Source organism: Oncorhynchus clarkii, chromosome 3, assembly GCF_045791955.1.
Source record: "Oncorhynchus clarkii lewisi isolate Uvic-CL-2024 chromosome 3, UVic_Ocla_1.0, whole genome shotgun sequence".
NCBI classification, from domain to species: Eukaryota; Metazoa; Chordata; class Actinopteri; order Salmoniformes; family Salmonidae; genus Oncorhynchus; species Oncorhynchus clarkii.
Genome location: NC_092149.1, coordinates 27,628,899 through 27,653,420, shown reverse-complemented (window position 1 = coordinate 27,653,420; position 24,522 = coordinate 27,628,899). Strand labels below are relative to the sequence as shown.

Sequence of the window (24,522 nt, the reverse complement as noted above, 5' to 3'; positions counted from 1 at the left end):
TGAACATACTTATGAGCATACTGTACAAGGAATACAAAAAGTGCAGTTCACACAAAAAGTACAGATTGGAATAAGATGACTAAATGTGACATGCCTGTGTCAGGGCTCTGTATATGTCATGCTCCATAGCACAGTCTTGTTGGCCACTTTTGAAAAGTAAACAGATCTTTGTACATTGCGAACATAGTGACTCAGAGGCCAGTCTCTAAGGGCTTAAAGAAACCCCTTTAATGCAGAGCATGCAAACACATTACATACACAGTAAGTTCCCAAATGTTTGTGGTAACTTCATTTTGAGAAGCCTATTGCAAAATGTGTCAGTCACATGTTTTATCTGATCTGTGACATTTCAAAGAACTGTCTGTTGAGCAGAACATCTGAACCTGTCGATGTTTATCGGTGACCCTGTCCTATTTGTTTCAATCAGCAAGATGAAAGAAGTTGTTATACTGTCCCTACTGGGGATTCTGGGAATGGGAAGGGGATCTAAAGATGAATTAGGTTGGTAAACCCCCTTACCTTGTTGGGTCCCATGGGAATCTATTTTCTATTGTTCTGTATGTAAAGTTAACGCATAGAGATAGTGTCATTATTTCAAAAGTGGATCTTTAAATATAGTCTTTAAAAACGATTTTATAACATATAAGAAGATTATCAGATGGTAACATGATTTATGGTTGATCTGTGTGCTGAATAGCTATCCTCAGTATTCTCCTTCTGGCCCACAGTGAATGTTGCTCTGAGCTTTCCTCATTATTCTTCTTCTGGCCCACAGTGAATGTTGCTCTGAGCTATCCTCATTCCTCTTCTTCTGGACCACAGTGAATGTTGCTCTGATCTATCCTCATTCTTCTTCTTCTGGACCACAGTGAATGTTGCTCTGAGCTATCCTCATTCTTCTTCTTCTGGCCCACAATGTATGTTGCTCTGAGCTATCCTCAGTATTCTCCTTCTGGCCCACAGTGAATGTTGCTCTGAGCTATCCTCATTCCTCTTCTTCTCGCCCACAGTGAATGTTGCTCTGAGCTATCCTCATTCTTCTTCTTCTGGCCCACAGTGAATGTTGCTCTGAGCTATCCTCAGTATTCTCCTTCTGGCCCACAGTGAATGTTGCTCTGAGCTATCCTCATTCCTCTTATTCTGGCCCACAGTGTATGTTGCTCTGAGCTATCCTCATTATTCTCCTTCTGGCCCACAGTGAATGTTGCTCTGAGCTATCCTCATTCTTCTTCTTCTGGCCCACAGTGAATTTTGCTCTGAGCTATCCTCATTATTCTCCTTCTGGCCCACAGTGTATGTTGCTCTGGGGGGCAAAGCAGCCCAATCCTCCACATTCTATGGAGGCACTGCAAAAAGATCCATTGATGGAATATGGAACTCGACGAAGATCACTCCTGCAGCCACACTTTGGGAGAGACCAACCCCTGGTGGAGGGTGGACCTGCCGGAGACTTACCAAGTCCCCTCCGTCACCATCACCAACAGAGATACTTCAGCAGAGAGGATCAAGGGGGCTGAGATCCGCATTGGAAACTCCCTGGAGAACGATGGTAACAGTAACCCCAGGTATGTCACTGCCCTTTCATCCTACATTTTCGCTTAGTAAAAATGCCTTTGACAACTTTTACTCCACTAGATTCCTATTTTATGTTTACTTTTCACTCCCATATACAGTGCCTTGCGAAAGTATTTGGCCCCCTTGAACTTTGTGACCTTTTTCCACATTTCAGGCTTCAAACATAAAGATATAAAACTGTATTTTTTTGTGAAGAATCAACAACAAGTGGGACACAATCATGAAGTGGAACGACATTTATTGGATATTTCAAACTTTTTTAACAAATCAAAAACTGAAAAATTGGGCGTGCTAAATTATTCAGCCCCCTTAAGTTAATACTTTGTAGCGCCACCTTTTGCTGCGATTACAGCTGTAAGTCGCTTGGGGTATGTCTCTATCAGTTTTGCACATCGAGAGACTGAATTTTTTCCCCATTCCTCCTTGCAAAAACAGCTCGAGCTCAGTGAGGTCGGATGGAGAGCATTTGTGAACAGCAGTTTTCAGTTCTTTCCACAGATTCTCGATTGGATTCAGGTCTGGACTTTGACTTGGCCATTCTAACACCTGGATATGTTTATTTTTGAACCATTCCATTGTAGATTTTGCTTTATGTTTTGGATCATTGTCTTGTTGGAAGACAAATCTCCGTCCCAGTCTCAGGTCTTTTGCAGACTCCATCAGGTTTTCTTCCAGAATGGTCCTGTATTTGGCTCCATCCATCTTCCCATCAATTTTAACCATCTTCCCTGTCCCTGCTGAAGAAAAGCAGGCCCAAACCATGATGCTGCCACCACCATGTTTGACAGTGGGGATGGTGTGTTCAGAGTGATGAACTGTGTTGCTTTTACGCCAAACATAACGTTTTGCATTGTTGCCAAAAAGTTACATTTTGGTTTCATCTGACCAGAGCACTTTCTTCCACATGTTTGGTGTGTCTCCCAGGTGGCTTGTGGCAAACTTTAAACAACATTTTTTATGGATATCTTTAAGAAATGGCTTTCTTCTTGCCACTCTTCCATAAAGGCCAGATTTGTGCAATATACGACTGATTGTTGTCCTATGGACAGAGTCTCCCACCTCAGCTGTAGATCTCTGCAGTTCATCCAGAGTGATCATGGGCCTCTTGGCTGCATCTCTGATCAGTCTTCTCCTTGTATGAGCTGAAAGTTTAGAGGGACGGCCAGGTCTTGGTAGATTTGCAGTGGTCTGATACTCCTTCCATTTCAATATTATCGCTTGCACAGTGCTCCTTGGGATGTTTAAAGCTTGGGAAATCTTTTTGTATCCAAATCCGGCTTTAAACTTCTTCACAACAGTATCTCGGACCTGCCTGGTGTGTTCCTTGTTCTTCATGACCTCTGAGACTATCACAGTGCAGGTGCATTTATACGGAGACTTGATTACACACAGGTGGATTGTATTTATCATCATTAGTCATTTAGGTCAACATTGGATCATTCAGAGATCCTCACTGAACTTCTGGAGAGAGTTTGCTGCACTGAAAGTAAAGGGGCTGAATAATTTTGCACGCCCAATTTTTCAGTTTTTGATTTGTTAAAAAAGTTTGAAATATCCAATAAATGTTGTTCCACTTCATGATTGTGTCCCACTTGTTGTTGATTCTTCACAAAAAAATACAGTTTTATATCTTTATGTTTGAAGCCTGAAATGTGGCAAAAGGTCGCAAAGTTCAAGGGGGCCGAATACTTTCGCAAGGCACTGTATTTTCACTGACACCCAAAAGTACTCAGGCAGGACAGCAAAATGGTCCAATTCATGCACTTGTAAAGATAATTTTACTGGGTAACTTACTCTTTTACTTCTATCTTTTTGTCCTGCCGTATATTTACTTTTACTCAAGTATGACAGTTGGGTACTTTTTTCACAACTGGGCTTCAAAAGGAGGTGACGATAGAGAATACGAGGAATCCACCTCCTCCTAATACATCTTAATGTTTCATCCAGTTGTGCGTTGAGATCCTACATCCCAGCAAGGGGCTCCACTACATTTCAATGTCACGGGATGTTGATCCAGAGATGATCGATGGTGCTGAAATCCACTTTGGAAACTGCAGAATAACGGCAACAACAATCCATTGTGACGAAGCTCGTCAGAAAATATTGACTTATTTAAAACACTAAAACACACAGTGCATTTGATGTTTATGATTTGAGATCAAAAACCTGATTATACGATTTCCTTCTTTCGGTGCGCTGTGATGTCCTCATATCCCGCGTGGGAGGTCATGGCCTTTCAGTGCAGAGGGATCAAGGGTCGCTATGTGAACGTCTTCTTGTCGGGCTCAAATAAACACCTGTCACTGTGTGAGGCGGAGGTGAATGTGGGCAGGCGTCCTGGTGAGGAGCAGACATTATATGGTATTGTCATCAATTAACAGAAGGGGCAATACATGTTCACTTCATCTAAGTTTATAAGCTTGTTAGGGTGACGAAATCATGACATCTGGTCAAACTTGACCTATTCCTCTAAATTACATCCAATTTATTGGTCCTTTTACAGATATGGACAAACATCTTTCCTCTGGTATCTACAGGGTTTTAGTTACTATTTCTCTGATGTGTTATTGTTGGACATTAACTTGCCAACATGGTAGCTATTAGATGACTTGAAGCCATGGCTAACTGTCTTTTAAGCCTGTGACTCAAACCCTTATGTAGTGTAATGTTTACTGTAGAGAGGAGGGTGCAGGATATGAAGAGTGCAAAACATTCTATGCCTATATCATAAGACTCAATATGGTAATACAATATACAATATTTTTTACTTTTGTTGTTCTATAGAGAATACAACCACTGTTTGAGAACGTTTTCATTGAGATCATTAATTAGTACAGCTATGTACTGCATCTTGAACTGACAATGATCCATTTGTAAACCCAATGTTTTTAATCTTGTTTGTTCTGTGAAGAGAATGCAGCCACTGGCGGGATAGCCAGTCAGTCGTCGCAGTGGGACAAGTTTGGAGATGCCAACAATGCCATTGACCTGAACTGGACCAATCGGTATCTGGAGGGGTCCTGCAGCCACACGAAAGATATCGACCCCTGGTGGCGGGTGGACATGAGCAAGACCCACAACGTCACTTACGTCAACATTACCAACAGAGGGGACTGCTGCTCCGACAGGATCAGTGGAGCAGAGATCCACGTTGGGGACTCACTGTTCAACAAAGGCAATAGCAACCCACTGTGACTTATCTTCGTAACACAACTTCTGGCTGGCTACACAGCCCACTATGTGTCATCCCAGTAACACAACTCTCCCTTAAACAACACAGCCATCTTCATAACTCATCATCATCAACTATGAGAATTTAACCAGACTTAAAGGGGCAATCCGGAGATGAAACAATAACAAACGGTTCTCCCGCCCTAGGGATGGGTCTGGAGAAATGTAACCACTCTTAAATTCATAGACATAGCTATGGATGCAAGGACTGACCATCTGTGAAATTAAAATTATAGTTGAAACCATGTTTTGAGGCTATATAGTTTGTTTACATTTACTTTGTTTAAGAACATTACATACATGTTCTGATGGGCTACGACAGTTGAACTAAGATCATAAGGCATTTCTAAGTTACAGTATATTCTTCAAGAATCCATCATTAATTTATACATCCCAAAATGTATTTAGCCACTACAGATTGCCCTTTTAAGCTTCAGGAAATTAATCCCTGATCCCTTATTTTGATCAAATACTGTTTGTCCCGCAATCTTCTTATAAAATATAACAATGCTCAAGATTCCTATACCTGTAGGTGTGCCGGGATTCCATACATCCCTGCTGGGCAAACCAGGACATTTCCGTGCAGTGGGATATCGGGGCGCGATGTCAACATTCTCCTCCCAGGAAAAGCGAAGTGCCTGACTTTTTGTGAGGTGGAACTGCACGCAAGCACCTTTCAGGCAGGTATGGGCTCCAACATTCAGAATGTACACCTTCTCCAGCAGATACCTTTTTTTATTCTTGTTTATGGATACAATTTTTTTTACTCCACTCCCTTTCTCCCTGTGCCTCTCCTCCTTTTTCCAGCCCTGCCTTCAACTGTCACTGAGACAGCTGTTACAGCTCCAAACCTAAACCTGGCCTGGCTGTGGGATCTTCTGAGATCCCTCAGAAGACTTGCCATTCGGAAAGATCAGCTACTCCTACATCCAGTGATACAGTACCCTCCACGCTAAAATTGGGACCAGAAATCAGAAATTCTTAACCAGAGGCTTGTAATTTTTCTGAGCAAACCCCATCCCTCTTGTTTGAAAGAAGGCAACTTGGCAATGATGGGAAGAGTGACCCAGTTGTCCAAGCTAAGCCGTCTGACCCATGCCGAGAACGCCATCGATGGTCGCCTGGATGCAGAGTGCCTCTCTGGCTCCTGTGCCCACACCCAGCTTCAGAGCGACCCCTGGTGGAGGGTGGACCTGCTGGCTGTTCACAAAGTCACCTCCATTACCGTCACTAACAGAGAGGACTGCTGCCCCTGGAGGCAGGACGCGGCAGAGATTCTCATCGGAAACTCCCTGAAGCACAACGGCAACAGTAACCCTCAGTGAGTAGGCTGAGCAAATATGTTTACAATAAACTACTCACAACTCAGTTCTACTAAAGTACTAGTACATGAAAAGCACAATGCAACCAAAGAGTACTACTAACACAGTACTAAAGTACTACTATAATTGCCACACTGCTACTGTGTAGTTACTGTAGCAGTACTATTTCAGAACCAATGGGATCACCTAAATAAAGGATACATAATATAAATCCTGTAGGCTATTGTATGAATGACTCCTAATCCACCTGGCAGGTGTGCTGTGATCTTTCCATAGCGGCTAGGGACTCTGTCACCTTCCAGTGCCACGGGATGGAGGGACATCATCCGCCTGGGCTGCTTCAACCTGTGCTTGGTGGGTATATGATGGATTAGAATTGGGGTAAATTCATAGAGATGTACTAGAGAGCTCATCCCCTATCTTTGCAATGGCCACTTCTGTGAGAGCATGGGCAGCACCATTGAGGGCTGTCCCCATTTTAAAGTTGTCCATTTCTTCTTCTTCTACGAGTGTATTGGCAGTGCCAAAATAAACTGAAAAGGTGCATACCACTACCTACTTTGCTGGAGTGTGTATAGTTTGAACAGATAGATTTACTGCCACCTGCAATTATGGAATATTTCCTCAGGTGTATACAGGTAATTCATTGGCTGAATCCTCCTACTGACCTACTGTGATCCTTCCTTAACCCATTGCAAGTCCTACCCATTTGACTACTTCAAAATGGTGAAAATCCTCAATGCACATGCTGAAACAGGTTTTGGGACACATGCTCCCTCTAACCAACTCAATGGGTCAATTACATTTCAACACAGTTGATTCACGGAAGGCCGAATCCTAACTTCAAATCGATGTATTTACCTGAAGTTTCATGCATTAGGATTAAGCCTGAAATGAGTTGACATGTGGTAGTTTCAACCCTGCTTTTGAATTGATTTCCCTCACTTCTCGTCTTCTATTTCTCCACTGACGAAGAGACCTATAATCAAAACAGTACAGACGAAGAGAAGTTTGACCATGAGTAAATATCATTTGAGACACAATATCCAGTTGATACAGTGCATGGTAAGTTACCCACATAGTCTGCAAACTGCAAGCAAACCCTTTTGCATTCGTTGTGTGTCACTATGGCTGTTTACATAGGCAGCTCACTTCTGATCATTTTGTCACTAATTTGTCTTTTGACTAATCAGATTAGCTCTGATTATGAGCCGATGTGAAAATATCTGATGTGATTGGTCAAAAGACAAATTACTGGGAAAAAGATTAGAATCTGGATGCCTTTGTAAATGCAGCCTGTTACACTTACAGTGCCTTCAGAAAGTATTCACACCCCTTTGACTTTTTACACATGTTGTTGTGTTACAGCCTGAATTTAAATTTAAATTTAAACATTTAAAAAATGTCACTGGCACAATATCCCATAACGTCAAAGTGGAATTATGTTTTTCATTTTTTTTAACCAAATTAGTAACAAATGACAAGCTGAAATGTCTTGAGTCAATAAGTATACAACCCCTTTGTTATGGCAAGCCTAAATAAGTTTAGGAGTAAACATTTGCTTAACAAGTTGCCCCTTTGAACACGGTGAAGTTATTAATTATACTTTGGATGGTGTATCAATACACCCACTCAATACAAACTCAGTTGCCGGAAAGGAAGGAAACCACTCAGGGATTTATCCATGAAGCCAATGGAGACTTTAAAACAGTTACAGAGTTTAACGGCTGTGGAAGAAGAAAACTGAGAATGGATCAACAACATTGTAGTTACTCCACAATACTTACCTAATTGACAGAGTGAAAAGAAGGAAGCCTGTACAGAATACAAATATATTGAAAAATATGCATTCTGTTTGCAACAAAGCACTAAAGTAATACTGCAAACAATGTGGCAAAGCAATTAACTTTTTGTCCTGAATACAAAATGTTATGTTTGGGGGAAATCCAATACAACACATTACTGAGTACCACTGTCCATATTTTCAAGCATAGTGGTGGCTGCAGTATGTTATGGGTATGCTTGTAATGGTTAAGGGCTGGGGAGTGAATAAAACATGAATGGAATGGACCTAATTCTAAAAGAAAACCTGGTTAATTCTGCTTTCCACCAGACACCGGGAGATAAATTCTCCTTTCAGCAGGACAACAACCTGAAACACAAGGACAAATATACACTGGAGTTGCTTACCAAGAAGACAGTAAATGTTCCTGAGTGGCCCGGCTAAAGTTTTGAATTAAATCTACGGCAAGACAAATATGTCAAGAATTGAAAATGGTTGTCTAGCAATGATCAACAACCAATTTGAAAGAGCTTGAAGCATTTTGAAAATAATAATGGCCAAATTTAGAGCAGGGTTCCCCGACTGGTGGCCCGCAGATGATATTCCACAAATTTGACCCGAGGGTTATATTATTAAAAGACTAAAGTCCATATTATGGCAAGAACAACTCAAATAAGCAAAGAGAAACGAAGGTCAGTCAATCCGGAAAATTTCAAGAACATTGAAAGTTTCTTCAAGTGCAGTCACAAAAAAACATGAATTCTAAATAAATCCCAGTCAGTGTCACCAACAAAACCCCCTCACCATCACACCTCCTCTATGGTTCACGGTGGGAACCAAGCATGCGGAGATCATCCGTTCACCTACTCGGGGTCTCACAAAGACACAGCAGTTGGTTCCAAAAATATCAAATTTGAACTCATCAGACCAAATGACAAGATTTCCACTGCTCATGTTTCTTGGCCCAAGCAAGTCTCTTCTTCTTATTGGTGTCCTTTAGTAGTGGTTTCTTTGCAGCAATTCGACCATGAAGGCCTGATTCATGCAGTCTCACCTGAAAGTTGTTGAGATGTGTCTGCTACTTGAACTCTGTGAAGCACTTATTTGGGATGAAATCTGAGGTGCAGTTAACTGTAATGAACTTATCCTCTGCGGCAGAGGTAACTCTGGGTCTTCCTTTCCTGTGGCGGTCCTCATGAGAGCCAGTTTCATCATAGTGCTTGATGGTATTTGCGACTGCACTTGAATGTTCCACATTGACTGACCTTCATGTCTTAAAGTAATGATGGACTGTCATTTCTCTTTGCTTATTTGAGATGTTCTTGCCATAATATGGACTTGGTCTTTTACAAAATAGGGCCACCTTCTGTATACCACCCCAACTGATTGGCTCAAACGCATTAAGAAGGAAAGAAATTCCGCAAATTAACTTTTAACAAGGCACACCTGTTAATTGAAATGCATTCTAGGTCATTACCTCATGAAGCTGGTTGAGAGAATGCCAAGGGTGTGCAGAGCTGTCATCAAGGCAAAGGGTGGCTGAAGAATCTCAAATATAAAATATATTTTGATTTGTTAAACACTTTGTTGGTTACATGACTTCATAAGTGTTATTTCATAGTGTTGATGTTTTCACTATTATTCTACAATGTAGAAAATAGTAAAAACAAAATAAGAAAAATCCTTGAATGAGTAGGTGTGTCCAAACTTTTGATTGGTGCTGTATATATTATTTAAAAAATTGTGGACATAAAATACTGTAAAAACACCAGCAAATCAGCTCCAAGTGATTTTAGTTTTGGAATTCTGTTCCAAAGTATTCCCACATCCAGAGAGATTTGTGACCATATACAAATGAAAGCATGGTTTTAAAATGTTTTAATAAAATATGTTTGTACTTCTTGCAGTCAATTTACAGTTCACAAATGATTTGTAATTATGTCCCTGAACATCCGCTCAAGTAAAAATCATCCCGCAGGTGAATATAATTGATGATCTCGGTCTTAAAGACTTACCGAGAAAGACTGACTGTTGTAATCGCTGCCAAAGGTGCTGCCACAAAATATTGACTCAAGGGTTTGAACACTTATGTCGAGATATTTCTGAAAGTCACTCACTATTTCTTGTCATACCCAGTGGAACCTCAAATGTTTTTCTTTGGTTTTATAGTGCGACGGCCACCTCTAACAGTCACATTTGTATTCAATTGTGTATTCTAGTAATAAAGGCTTATTACTGTGAATCCAGAAACCATTTAATGAATGAAATATCAAATTCTCTCAAATGATCAACCAGCACAAACTTTAACTCATTAGTTTCACTGTTAAAAATAAGAGAAAGACGCTGATGAACATTTTATTTTCAAAATACAGATTAAATAGACAAGCATTTGACAAAGCAAGGTCTGTCACTCAAATTTGAGATATTTCAGGTTGGGGGGTCACCGCCCCACCACTAAAAATGGGCACTTTGCTTTCAAGATCACTTCAGTACCTTACTGTATATCTGGGACATAACCAAAAATAAACTTAGCATAAAACACCATCAGCACCTGCTGTGCTATTCATGAACGGTTACAGAAATAGTAGAATACATTGAAATAAACTTCTAGCTTCCACCTTGCATTTAATTGAAACCGCCGCTTGATACTATTACAATTGATGAATGTTGTATAAAATGTATAAACCTTAAACAGTCTTTGAGTAACTAACTATGCTTATTGCTAAAAAGCCTCACCTGTATTGGTGAGATGATTTGTACCCAACAATACTGTAGATTTTACACTGGAATGATTACACTGGGGTTGTTTTAAGTAACTTCAATGCCACACTGGTAAAAGGCAGAGTGAGTGACGGGGATAATGAGAAGGACACTCCGGTTAAGTGGAGTACTCTCCTGTTTGACCCTTGACCTCAGAGTGGCAAAGGGACTTTCACAGCTGCATGAACAAAAGGGGACAGTGGTTTTAAGTGGGTAGCGCACACCAGTGCTATCGAGTGTAAAGTAGAGTCCACAGAGTGGTGTAGTCTTTCACAGCTATGTCCTTAAAATTAAATGGGGAAGTAACCGCAAGCAAAAAAATTGAAAATGTTGGGTGATAATACATTGTTGAATTCTAATATGTTGCTCTCGTGACATGTGCAAAGGCCACTTTTTGAGGTGCAAAAAATGCTACAAATTCATGACGCAACTTCCTGTGTGGTGGAGTACAAAGCAATGACGCTAAATTGGCATGACTAACAACTCCAAAAGATGCCTAGGTGTTTTCTGTGTGTCAATACAGGGTCCTAAACCACTGATATTTGGTGGTAGGTCATTACGCTAATGCTTAAAATAATGCACTGCTACAAGTTGCAATGGGTTGTTGGGAAAAATCTTTTTGCAGATTATCATATTCTGCTTCTCTTAAAAAAGGACTTTTCAGGTGTGCTACATTAACCTGACACTTGCAGCTGTAACACTAGTAGTTATACTAACTACACTTTGCTTTGGCAAATAACAAAATTATTACACACACACCAGTGAATAAAAAAATAACACAGTCTAAATAAATGACAATTCTTAATACGCAAAAAAAGGGCACAAAAGTACAAAACCTAAATATGCCTGACATCCAAAATGTACTAATACACACTAAAATAAAACTAATTCAGTCATTAAGAACAACTTTAGTATAAGCTCGCATAAAATAAAATGCTTATACAACACGAGTGGGGACTCTTATCTAGCCCATCACGTCAGTCCACTGCTCTAACAGAGCCTCAAAACAGGGAGACGTAAAACGCAGCTGTGGCAGTGGTAACTCCAAAGGGAGACAGACCAACAGGAAAAGGAACTATATAAAAACACGCACCAGGTCGGTGGAAATACTAGAAGGTAGCACCAAAAACAGGCCGACCCTGCTGTTATCTGAGCTCTTTAGCTGCTTTGGGAACTCTTAGAACTTTGTAAACGTTGTTGTGAAAGACAGTGGCAAAGTGGGGCCTGGAGTCCCTGGACATGAGCGTACAGAGGGGGACTTTCCCAGCGTTCTGAGGGTCCTCCACATCCCAGATCTCAGGCATACTGCAGCCAGGCCTGGGGAGAGCACAGAGAAGAGGGGGAAAGTGAGGGGCAGAGAAAGATAAAATATTTCAGCAAAGAAACATACTAAACAAAAACATTGTGATTAACTGACCGCGAAACAGATTGTTCAAAAGGTCACTTGGCAGCAGAATTGGGTTCAGTTCAATTCAGAGTCATTCAGAGTGAGTTGGAAAAGTACCCTGTACTGACTGGAATGACTTGTTGACAATGTCACAAGAACATATGACAGTGTAAACAGCAGTGGATTACTGACGGGAAGGCCACCCAGGGTTACCTGGAGCGCCGGGTGCACCACGAGTCCTCCAGGACAAAGTAGTCCACCTCCATCTGCATCAGGTTCCTCTTCACCACCTCGGCAGACTTGCGGCTGTACATGGCGTACACCAGCTTGGTCCTCTCCCTGAGTGGAACAGACCATAATGTTTAGACAACGCTCAATTGGTGTTAGACTAGCACATAGCTAGTACAGTAGAATCAATGTTCTGTCCACACCTCAGTCCAGCATCCTCGTAGTGTGGGTGATTGACGATGGGCTGGCCGGCTGACAGCTTCACACTGGCCATGGTGGGCATGGCTCCAGCAAACACAGCGTCTGCACCACACACAAAACAAAACAGCACATCTAAGGGAAGAGTCCACAAAGGCATGGGTGATCTGAGAGGGACTGGATACCTGAAAGTGAGGTTACCAGCCAATTGCTTTCACCAATCCAACCTAGTCAGATTAGTCAATTCCATAACGAAGGATGCCATTTAGCATGATTTTAAAAAACAAGTTTGCCAGGGGGTTGGTTTCAGACGTAGGATGAAGACATCACTCACTGGGCCGGGTGTTGTCTTTGATCCAGTCCAGCAGCTGCTCCTGGGGTAGGTTGCTGAATTCTCCCATGATGCCCCACTGGGCCTGCAGGTTGGCCGCGCCCTGCATGGCCATGATGGACAGGATGCCAAACACCATCATGTGGAGCTTGAACTTCTCCCCTATCCAGCCAAACAACTGACACAGACAGACAACACATGAGCATCACAGAGAACACAGGTCTGTAGTGTGTCTGTGATGAAGGTCTTTGGTGGTGTTGTGATCCATCTTTGGTAACGTTATGCAGGGGCGGCATGTAGCCTAGTGGTTATCGCGTTGGACTAGTAACCGAAAGGTTACAAGATCGAATCCCCGAGCTGAAAAGGTAAAAATCTGTCATTCTGCCCCTGAACAAGGCAGTTAACCCACTGTTCCTAGGCCGCCATTGAAAATAAGAATTTGTTCTTAACTGACTTGCCTAGTTAAATAAAAGGTCAAATTTAAAAAACGGTATATGTGTGGTGTCAGTGCTAATTGTGTTGTGGTGTGTTAATCTCGTTGCGTCGTGTCAGGGACTGACCTGTTTGGAGCAGATCAAGGAGGCCATGATGCACATGTGGGGCGTGAGGAAGAGCTTGAGACGCATGATGAGCATCGCTAGCACTGCAAACGCTATCAACTGTAGGCTATGGTACACCAGCTGACACCATGACAGAGAGGGAGAGCCCAGGTAGAGAATGAGGGTTGAAGGACACAGGGAGAGAACAAGATTGGGGGAAGGATGGATGGAGGAAGCGAGAGAAAGAAATGGTTAGAACTGATAATAAAGCTAGCAATTTATCTGGCAGGTGAAGATTGCCTCTGTATGCAGGCAATGATGATTATTATTGTAGCTGAAGCAGATAAACATTACCGCATTTAAGAAAACAGAAGGCTTGAATCATATAACGTGAAGAGACTCTGGTGTATACAGCAGTAACATTCAGGGAAATCAGGATGCTTGCTTACCTCTCCTTTTGCCAACATTTCTGGCCTGTGAAAGATTTGAAAAAGTTATGAGATGTCAAAATGTCAAGTTGTGTGGTCTTTATAAGAATGAATGGGCAAAATACACACAAGTTTACCTTTTGACTTGTGCTGTTAAGAGGGTGAGTTTTACAGAGAGGACAGAGGGAAATATACTCACTCTTCATCGTCGTCATCGTCTTCAGGTTTGGCAGAATACTTCTCTCCTTCCCTCAGGAACCTCACAACATCCTGGATGGTCTGTACAGAGTAGGAGAAGAGACAAACAGTGTCACAAATAAAAAATACCAACCTCAGAAGGGATATAACGTTGACCAGGATGACTCCGCCTTCTATTATATGCTAACAGTGAGCATACTCACAGCAAATATTAAATAATGAACCCTTTTCACCAGTGTCACTATTAAGAAGCCCTACATTTCTTTATTAGCAAAGCGATCAAACAGAATGCCCCCTTTTCTCCCCAATTTCATGATATCCAATTGGTAGTTACAGTCTTGTTCCATCGCCGCAACTCCCATACAGTCTAGGGAGAGGCGAAGGTTGAGAGCCATGCGTCCTCCGAAACACAACCCTGCCAAGCCGCACTGCTTTGCTTAACGCCAATGTGTCAGAGGAAACACGGTAAAACTGGAGACCGTGTCAGTGTGCAGGCTTCTGGCCCGCCACAGGAGTCACTAGAGCACGATGGGACAAGGACATCCAGGCCGGACGACGCTGGGCCAATTGTGCGTCGCTTCACGCGCCTCCCAGTTGCGGCCGGCTGCGACAGACCTGGATCAAACCCGGATCTGTAGTGATGCCTCAAGCACTTCAGTGCCTTAGACCGCTGCGCCACTCGGGAGACCCGGACTTGTCTTATTGATTCTGCATTTGACACACAATTAGATCAAACTGACACATTTGGGACATGCTCGAGGAGATTCTTGAATAATTTTGGAACATAATTCTCTTGCCATTTCTTCAAGCCTGCCTCAAATATGACAAATTGAGCTCAACAGGCAAGTCCAGTGCAGAATGGGAGAAATTACATTTAAAGGATGCCTGCCTTGTTCACTAACAGTGGATTGTGTGGAGTGCCTTGTGTATGGCACACAAATGAAGTCTTACCCGTCCTGCTACGACAGCAACCACCAGCATGTTGATGGGGAGCAGCAGTGTCTTGATGTAGCGCAGTGGGGTCTGAGAAGAGCAATGGTACACACGTCAGATCGACTGGAGAAAAACATTTATTTCTGACACACCACACACACACACATTACCTTTACAAAATGAACTGCCAAATACTACGAAAGGATCCCTTCTAACACTAGTGCTGTGTTGCTATGCCAAATAGGGCCAAGTGTCTTTCATACCTCAATTTCCATGAAGTCAAACTCCGCAGCACAGGTATACATCATGGTGTCAAAGTCCTTGTAGCTGGTAAACTTGGACTTTATTAAGCTACTGATGTGAGCCTGGGAGAGAGAAAGTTGTAGTAAAAATAGCTGCAATTTCAAATACATATTCCTGTTTACTTTTATTACTATCATACTATTGAGTGATGGCTGTTTCAAAATGCAGAGATTCTTCCAGAAAAGGAACATGTAAGGCAATATAGCTAGCTTGTTTCAAATGCTCAGGGCTATTTTCAAAGACTTACATCATCAGAGGCTCCAAAGATGGCTGACAGCATGAACTTGAGAATGACAGTGGAGACAACCCATACCAGGCCCTGCATGACCTGAGAGCAGACACAGGTCAACCAGAAGACACACACACACACACATGTGCCCGCACACACTCAAGCAATCTTGTTTTACTAACATTGTGGGGACACACAATTGATTCCCATTCAAAATCCTATTTTCCCTAACCCCCCCCCTAGAAATATACTTTTTCCTTGTGGGGACCAGCAAAATGTCCACAGTTTTTGATTGTCCACACAAGTATCACAGGTATAGTTAAACATGTCCACACACTTATGTCCTCTTACCCATGTGATGAGGCCAGGTTTGAAGGCTTCTGCAAATTTGTCCCGCAGGGCAATTATTCCCTGCAACCAGGAAGGAACTGATTTCAACACCATACCGTTTTCAACATCACACCATGCTTAACATAAAATACATCCTCTACACATTGAAAGCACGAGGAGAGTGTTAGTCCAGCTCACCCAAATGGAGACCAGCGAGGATGCATAGAATGATGTCAGCAGCATGGAGTTTCCAAACATCAGAACAAAGCACACGGCAAGTGTGATCTGGAGATGGAGTGGGGTGGAAAGAAGTTTGGTGACATAGTCGAGTCGATATTCACCTAATAATAAGGAATTCCCCTTGACCACACCCACAAATTGGGGAAAACAAACATTCGTTCCCATTGACCCCCAGTGTAAAAGAGACAACTTCATCATAGATTTGATGGTATACAGAAAAGGAAAAAGCTGCTGTGTTGTTCAACGTACATGTAACCAGGTCAAAAATCCCAACCTACGTTTCGCAATACTTCCACGTAGGGAAATAGAGCCTGCGAGATGAGCCCTATGACTTCAGGCTATTCGGTGTGGGAAAGTGGGAAATATGGAGACCCAGTGTCCAAGTTTAAAAAAAATATATATATTTAACCAGGTAGGCTAGTTGAGAACAAGTTCTCATTTGCAACTGCGACCTGGCCAAGATAAAGCATAGCAGTGTGAACAGACAACACAGAGTTACACATGGAGTAAACAATTAACAAGTCAATAACACAGTAGGAAAAAAAAGAGAGTCTATATACATTGTGTGCAAAAGGCATGAGGAGGTAGGCGTATAATTACAATTTTGCAGATTAACACTGGAGTGATAAATGATCAGATGGTCATGTACAGGTAGAGATATTGGTGTGCAAAAGAGCAGAAAAGTAAATATAAACAGTATGGGGATGAGGTAGGTAAAATTGGTTGGGCTATTTACCGATAGACTATGTACAGCTGCAGCGATCGGTTAGCTGCTCAGATAGCAGATGTTTGAAGTTGGTGAGGGAGATAAAAGTCTCCAATGATCAGTGAGATGATCAGTGAGATACACCTGCTGGAGCAAGTGCTACGGGTGGGTGTTGCCATCGTGACCAGTGAACTGAGATAAGGCGGAGCTTTACCTAGCATGGACTTGTAGATGACCTGGAGCCAGTGGGTCTGGCGACGAATATGTAGCGAGGGCCAGCCGACTAGAGCATACAGGTCGCAGTGGTGGGTGGTATAAGGTGCTTTAGTAAGAAAACGGATGACACTGTGATAAACTGCATCCAGTTTGCTGAGTAGAGTGTTGGAAGCTATTTTGTAGATGACATCGCCGAAGTCGAGGATCGGTAGGATAGTCAGTTTTACTAGGGTAAGTTTGGTGGCGTGAGTGAAGGAGGCTTTGTTGCGGAATAGAAAGCCGACTCTAGATTTGATTTTAGATTGGAGATGTTTGATATGAGTCTGGAAGGAGAGTTTACAGTCTAGCCAGACACCTAGGTACTTATAGATGTCCACATATTCTAGGTCGGAACCATCCAGGGTGGTGATGCTAGTCGGGCGTGCGGGTGCAGGCAGCGAATGGTTGAAAAGCATGCATTTGGTTTTACTAGCGTTTAAGAGCAGTTGGAGGCCACGGAAGGAGTACACTATACGTAGCTACAGTATGTGTGGAAAACATTTCATCACAGGTAAGACATTTAACTTGTTTAGTATAGTCCGTTTGTAACTCCACTCACTACTAGTAGCTGTATAGTCCGTTTGTAACTCCACTCACTACTAGTAGCTGTATAGTCCTTTATAGTCACTCACGTGGCTGGTAGCACCGTCATGACAACGGGCATGAGGAAAGCTCTACAATATGATGTTTTTCTAAGTAGTGAGAACACTTTGGAGCAGGCAATTTTGAAAAGTAATCTTTAGACATACTTTTTTGTTGTTGTTGTGATTGACTAAAACAGGTAAACAACAAGGAAATAGCATTTATGTTTCAGCTGTTTGCCAATGGGGTAACCTAGGCAACCACAGGTTGTTTTCCCCCACAGGTGGGCAGGGCCACGACATTCAATCTAATACTGACTGGGACTATTTTACTGTTGTCATGGCACACAGACACGCACACCAAACTTGTTACAGCCAAAGTGGGCTTAACAATGTTGTAGGTCGTCAAGGACACAAGCCTGTGAGTGTCCCGTTTTCTTGACGCTGCCACTTCTTGCCAGGCGAATGAATTATTCATAGCCATATGTCCTCTCTTCTCTCCTCCTCCTCCGACGACACAAATCTCCAACATCATCTTAATACAAAGGGCCTCTTCTCTTATCTCTCCAGCACACTGGCCCCAGCCCGCTACGCTAGCCACACTAACAGCCTGTGTTGCTGAGAGGATTAGGAGAGCTGGAACTGAGGTGGAGAGGAGTAATGTAGCTACAGACCGAATCTCACACACAAACACACTCCTTAGCAAAACGTACAGTCCTGTTTTACGATGCACGTCCACAAGTGCAGGTTAGATAGGAACCATAAAATATATTTACCATGTGTGTCACTAGGAGGGACTGAATTTTGGTGGGGCTGATGTATCCCAGGATGTACGAGGCAAAGAGAGAGGCCACCTGAAACAAATAGTCAAATGTGTAAACACAAGCAATAAGTAGTGTATACAACAACTGTGAAATGATTGCAATAAAGGGTACATGCTTATTTTGAGCACAACACATTGATGTTATAAGTACTTAGATTACAGTATGTTGTAAAATCCCCATATATAAGAATCTGATTAGGATAGGGAACTAACTGTAGCTAGCTTAGGGACATTTGCTATTATAATCTAGCCAGACTGCGTAGCAACAGCTTTGCTATCAAAGATGCCAGCAGATCTGTGTGAATGACTAACCTTCGACACTTTTGTCTGCCTCCGCTCCTCCTCCAGTCTTATTCTCCATCCGTCTCACACCCTCCCTCCTTTTTCACTGTCTGTCCTCTTTTTTGTTATCCTTGTACATCCTTTTACAATGTCCCTTTACCAGTTTACTCTTCTCCCACTCTCTTTCTCCATCTATCTCTCACAGCCTCCCTTCTCTCTATCCCCATCTCTTCCTCACCCCTCTCACAGCCTCTACCTTTCCCTCCACCCTTCTTTATGTCTCTTTTTTTCCTCTTACCTGGGTAAGCAGCACAAACTGGGCAAACTGCCAGGGCAGCATGAAGCACAAATTGGAAATGCCCAGCGCCCACATGGTCTTTCTGCTGGGGTTGCGTGTCCTTTGGGGAGATAGATGTGGAAAAGAGCAGGAGGTGAGAGTTAAGGAAACCCATTAACACAGGAACACACTAATGCTCCCATTCAGGCTGCCTCTAGACAGAATGTATCAGCCACCAAGCCCTCCACTCACACTGACAGCTTTAGAGAACAAGTTAACATGGTCGAATAGCAGACACTTTGACTCAAAGTGAATTAGAGTTAATACAAAATGTGAACATTGCGGGAATGGAACCAACAACCTTGGTATTGCAAACACCAAGCTTAACAAACCAGATATCTGAACCACAATGAATTGAGATCATAACAATTGCAGAGCTCTCAATATAATCTACATCAGTGTTCTCAACTGGTTTTGCCTCGGGATCCAAATTGAACTAGGTTGTCTCAGTCCCGACATCCGCATCGTGAAAATAATTTCCAAAATCCAATCTTGAAAAAAAAAAAAAAAAAAGGAATCTTATATTGATAGCTAATGTAGCAATTATATTCCCAGCCAACTCTCATTGTCAATAATTACATTTTGCCCATATTCTTGATGAAGAATGTTAATAAAGTCACCTCACTGGCTTGAGAACACAAAAATCAACCAAAATAGTGCTGTTAATAGCTGTATATTGAAAATACTTTGATTTAAGAAAAAGTGTTCAGGGATTAAATTATAAAAACACGTAAGTACATTATCATTTATTCACAGTTTCTATCTGGTTTAAGTTTAGACTGGAGTATTTTTTTATAAAAAAATAAATACAATTTACTCAGACACCCGTGACCCATCAAAAACCGTGGTCACGACCCACCAGTTGAGAATCGCTGCTCTACATTACATATGACTAGCACATGAAGAGGCAGCCAGAGGGTATTGAAAAGAGAAGGAGAGAAAGGAAGGAGAAAGGAGAGATGGTGAGTTACCGGAGGATGTGGGTGAGGAGTAACATCTGCAGGACCAGGAAGGGATAGGAGAAGCTCTCCCTCAGGGGCGGAGTCCACATGACCCGGGTGCTCTGACACAGAAACACACAGAAACAAACACAATCCTACTTTATTTTGCAACAACACATTGCTGCGTAGGAGGGGATTTTCTGTACCGCTACGCAATCAATCAATGACAACTGCAAAGAGCTATTTGTACATAAAGACGCATCCAGTAATCTCATCCAGTACATTGAGTCATCATCCTACAACCCACACTGCACCAATGCTCCTATAATAATGATGCGGATACATTCACACTTCTGCGTTGAAACCAGCACAGACAGAGAAGGTCAAGGAGACAAGTGGGTGGCAACTGAGGAGAGGAGACAGGAGAGCTGAGAGTATGATTGAAATGTCAGTATCGATTGGTGTGAAGAATACAATAGAGCAACCACTCAGTCTGTCTGAGACAGAGATCCTTTTGACGGCTGCCTGCATTGTATTCATCCCCCATCGCCACCTTCACGGTCCTGTACGCTACACACTCACCTCTCCATGGTTAAAGAAGAAACACAGCACCGTGACCATACCCCCGAGCCGACTGCCACTAAAGAGAGGAAGGGAGGGAGATGAAACTTTTCTTATTTTAGCAGTCTTTGTTAGAACATTAGTCACTAAATTACTTTAAAATCTGAGCCCAACCGATACAAAATCAAAGGAGGGTAATGGTTAAGTTACCTGAGGTAGGTCCCGTAGATGAAGAACAGACTCATCATCAGACCATTGAGGAGGAACACAAAGGTCACGTAGAAGTATGCGGGGTCACCCATACCTGACACACAAACAGAGAGGCTATTAGGATTGAGACTGGCAATGTCAAGGACCTCAAATAGCCAAAGGCCATAACTTCAAAGCACTGATTCTCATGACCAGAGATTCTATTAAAATTACTATATGTTATTCTATGGCCATGACCTGAAGCCCTGGACAAAAAAAAAAAAAGTGTGAGAATATTGTTTGCTTGTTGTATTACTGTACCAAACAAATTACCTTCCTTTTAGAAAATGCTAAGTCGACTGATGGAATGGCTCAAAACAAGATGTTTGAAAGCATGATGGAATAATGATTGACACCTGACTCGCTCATAGTGAAAGACATAGGCCTAAAGGAAACATTGAAGCCTTCAGTCGGCGTCTTAATGCTTTCCTGAAGTGGGAGGCTTTCTCATTTCACTACCATAGAACTGATGAGGATAAAGGGCCATTTTGAGTCTGCTCTAATTTGCTGTGCACTCAGCTAGTGGAAACAGGAACAAAAGGCAGACGGCACTTACATGTACAGCAGCACCTTCAAATTACATTGTGTGTGCTTTCACATAATTCACACCTTGAATTAGAAAGAAGTGTAACTTGCGCCAGTCTTAACTATATGACTACATAACACTGAAGTACCACGCATGTAACATGCTATGGAGTGCTAATGACAAGTCAAGAGAACAGTTCAACAAGTAGAAAATGGGAACAACCACCCCTCAAAACACCTACCCCTTATTCAGATTTCATTGAAGTTGGCACAGATACATGTGAAATAAGAAAGCTTTTCCTTTGTGCAGCAGCTCAATAAAAATGCAACGAAAGCAAGAAATAGCCTCATGGATTGCAATTCATAAGCTAAGCAACTGCATGGCCTTCCTGTGGGAAACACAGATCTCTATTTTCCTGAAATGAACTGATATTCAGTCAAACTTGCACATTTGAAAATCCACAATTCAGAAAAAGAACATTGATCCAGTGCAATGGAATATATATATGTTGAAATTAAAATCAAACAGTGTGGCTTTGCATCATCATTCTCCTTACGGAGTGGAACACTGGCGTTACGCCAACTTTCAATTTCATATGCAGCAACAACGATTTAAATTTTTTATTTTTTTACAACTAATATTTCAGATGAACCACTGCAGCGGGATGGCACAGGAATAACACTCATTTTCTTTATTATTTCCCATACTTCTGGTTTGATTGCATCTGGCCTAGAGAGTTGTGTGTGTCTGTTCAGGTCAAACAAGACTGCATTGGTACCTTCACAGCCATCCACCGGAGCCATACCCTCTCCTCTATTGATGGACCAACACATCTTGGTGGGGAGTCCAAAGAATTCCATTATATCTGTGTAGATTCTGTACCAGCTGGCCAGGACCACCTAAAGAGCAGTGGAGGAAGGATTTCAGCATGAAGACCTTCAACAAAGTCTGTTGTCCAATCAAATTCCAAGGATGTCCATTTCCACAAATGTTACCTCTGGATAGAGATTGAACCTCTTCAGTGTGTTTATAACCAGTGGGTACTCTGTAAGCCGATCGTTCATGACCAGATACAGGCCGTTGATAAAGGTTGGGGCCTCAATGATGGTCTTGAAATAAGAGTAGTATAAACCCTAGAACATGATCATATAACAAATGGATTAAATTCCCACAGAAAAGCCCTTATCAGGTATTGGCTCATGGCCTGCTACAGAAACACAGCTCTAAGATTTTGCAAGACACAGTATCACACACAATCATATAGAATAGGTCATCATGATTTCATTCGTTTCTTCTTCTGTCATCTTTCAACACCACAAGACTTACCATTTCTGTCCGAAATGCCATTTCCTTTTCTAGTCCTGACAGATGTGAGAAGTGTCTGTCATTTTCAAAGAGGCGTGAGAGATGGTACCTACAGAAACAACAAATAGGCTTTAGGGATATCTAGCTAACCTTAGTTATCTACAATCAATGTACACAGGAAACGTGCAAGACATTGAAGTGCATGTCAATGACCTGAAATGTTAGAGGTTGGCTACTTAACTTACCAATGTAAATACCCAGCCAGAGCAGCTAAGAAAATACAGAGAAACATAAATATACCTAGTTAATGATATATTGGGAAAGTTGTGGGGTTTAATCATTGTTCTATTATTAGTTAGCTAACATTAGCTAGCTAGCGTTAGTTTTAATAATATAACTTCCGTTAACTAACTACTGTAGTTACAGTAATGTTAAAGTTGCTAGCCACCAATGACCGAGGCACAGCCTGGGATAGAAACCTCACGTTAGCTGTCGTTGAGGTTGTGCTGTTTGAGCTAGCGTTGGCTAGCTAACGTAAGCTAACTAGATACGTTAGCAACATAGTTACAGTACTGGTAGCTAGCTAAGTACTGTATATGTGTTGTGTGACACTTACCAAGAACCAGAGTGATTCCGAGTTTCACAAAAGATGACGGAGTAAGGCCAAGCTTACTTCTGATGAATGAAAACCCAGGAAATAGTCCATTCCTATTGTGAAGCAAGCTGTTGAAAGGGGTGCCTTTGCCTGCTCGTCTACTTTTCCCGGTGCCTGGCGATACAAACGGACTCCTGTCTCTGTCGTCGACGTTGGGCTGCGGCGGTTGATCCTTCACGTTTTGTTTTCTAGTTTTTACGACCATGTTTTCATAATCGTAAATCTTCAGCTGTGAAATACGTTTTGTAGAAGTAACTGAGAAGGGTACCTTCTATCCACCGCTCAGGGTCTACACCTTTTGCTAGCTACCTGAGTGATGATGTGTTCACTGCACAAATCTTTGAAATGTTCGCCCCCAACTGGAGTTAATACAGACTGCATGCGTTAGTAGCCATGGTAACACAGATATGTCAGTTGGTAGCTAGAACGCTTCAGTTCAAAATGTTGTTTTTCTAACGTAAATATAAAACTAACACGACAGTGGCACATGTCAGTAGCATTCCCCCATCCCTCGGTCTCTCGCTCTGTCAATTTCAATTCAATTGAAAGGCTTTCAATTCAATTTAAGGGGTTTATTGTCATGGGAAACATATGTTAACATTGCCAAGGTAAGTGAAGTAGATAATTAACAAAAGTGAAATAAATAATAAAAATGAACAGTAAACATTACACTCACAGAAGTTCCAAAAGAATAAAGACATTTCAAATGTCATATTATGTCTATATACAGTGTTGTAACGATGTGCAAAATAGTTAAAGTACAAAAGGGAAAATTAATAAACATAAATATGGGTTGTATTTACAATGGTGTTTGTTCTTCACTGGTTGCCCTTTTCTGTGGCAACAGGTCACAAATCTTGCTGCTGTGATGACACATTGTGGTATTTCCCCCAGTAGATATCAGAGTTTATCAAAGTTGGGTTTGTTTTATAATTCTTTGTGGATCTGTCTAATCTCAGGGAAATATGTGTCTCTAATAGTCATACATTTGGCAGGAGGTTAGGAAGTGCAGCTCAGTTTCCACCTTATTTTGTGGGAAGTGTGCACATAGCATCTCTTCTCTTGAGAGCCAGGTCAGCCTACGGTGGCCTTACTCAATAGCAAGGCTATGCTCACAGAGTCTGTACATATTCAAGCTTTCCTTAAGTTTGGATCAGTCACAGGGTCAGGTATTCTGCCACTGTCTACTCTCTGTTTTTGGCCAAATATCATTCTAGTTTGCTCTGTTTTTATGTTAATTCTTTCCAATGTGTCAAGTAATTATCTTTTTGTTTTCTCATTATTTT

At 42.0% G+C, this 24,522-nt stretch overlaps 2 protein-coding genes across 2 annotated transcripts; one reads left to right on the top strand and one right to left on the bottom strand.

Moving 5' to 3' along the window:
- Window positions 1-5,338: 5,338 nt before the first annotated feature.
- On the top strand, window positions 5,339-10,149 carry LOC139392158 (fucolectin-4-like). Its single transcript, XM_071139931.1, has 3 exons — window positions 5,339-5,490; window positions 5,614-6,127; window positions 6,383-10,149. The coding sequence occupies exons 2-3, from the start codon at window positions 5,856-5,858 to the stop codon at window positions 6,402-6,404; spliced, it is 294 nt and encodes a 97-aa protein (XP_070996032.1). The 5' UTR covers window positions 5,339-5,490; window positions 5,614-5,855; the 3' UTR covers window positions 6,405-10,149.
- A 104-nt stretch (window positions 10,150-10,253) lies between these two features.
- On the bottom strand, window positions 10,254-23,587 carry LOC139392152 (protein C-mannosyl-transferase DPY19L1-like). The gene is made up of 22 exons (XM_071139918.1): window positions 23,198-23,587; window positions 22,827-22,851; window positions 22,603-22,690; window positions 22,272-22,409; window positions 22,055-22,175; window positions 20,712-20,805; window positions 20,523-20,580; window positions 19,971-20,062; window positions 18,961-19,060; window positions 18,334-18,411; window positions 15,974-16,060; window positions 15,797-15,856; window positions 15,464-15,544; window positions 15,177-15,278; window positions 14,932-15,003; window positions 13,982-14,061; window positions 13,804-13,828; window positions 13,376-13,495; window positions 12,819-12,993; window positions 12,490-12,589; window positions 12,272-12,397; window positions 10,254-11,988 (listed from the first exon to the last, which is right to left on the bottom strand). Exons 1-22 carry the CDS (start codon window positions 23,439-23,441, stop codon window positions 11,817-11,819), a joined length of 2,238 nt encoding a protein of 745 aa, XP_070996019.1. The 5' UTR covers window positions 23,442-23,587; the 3' UTR covers window positions 10,254-11,816.
- Window positions 23,588-24,522: the final 935 nt, after the last annotated feature.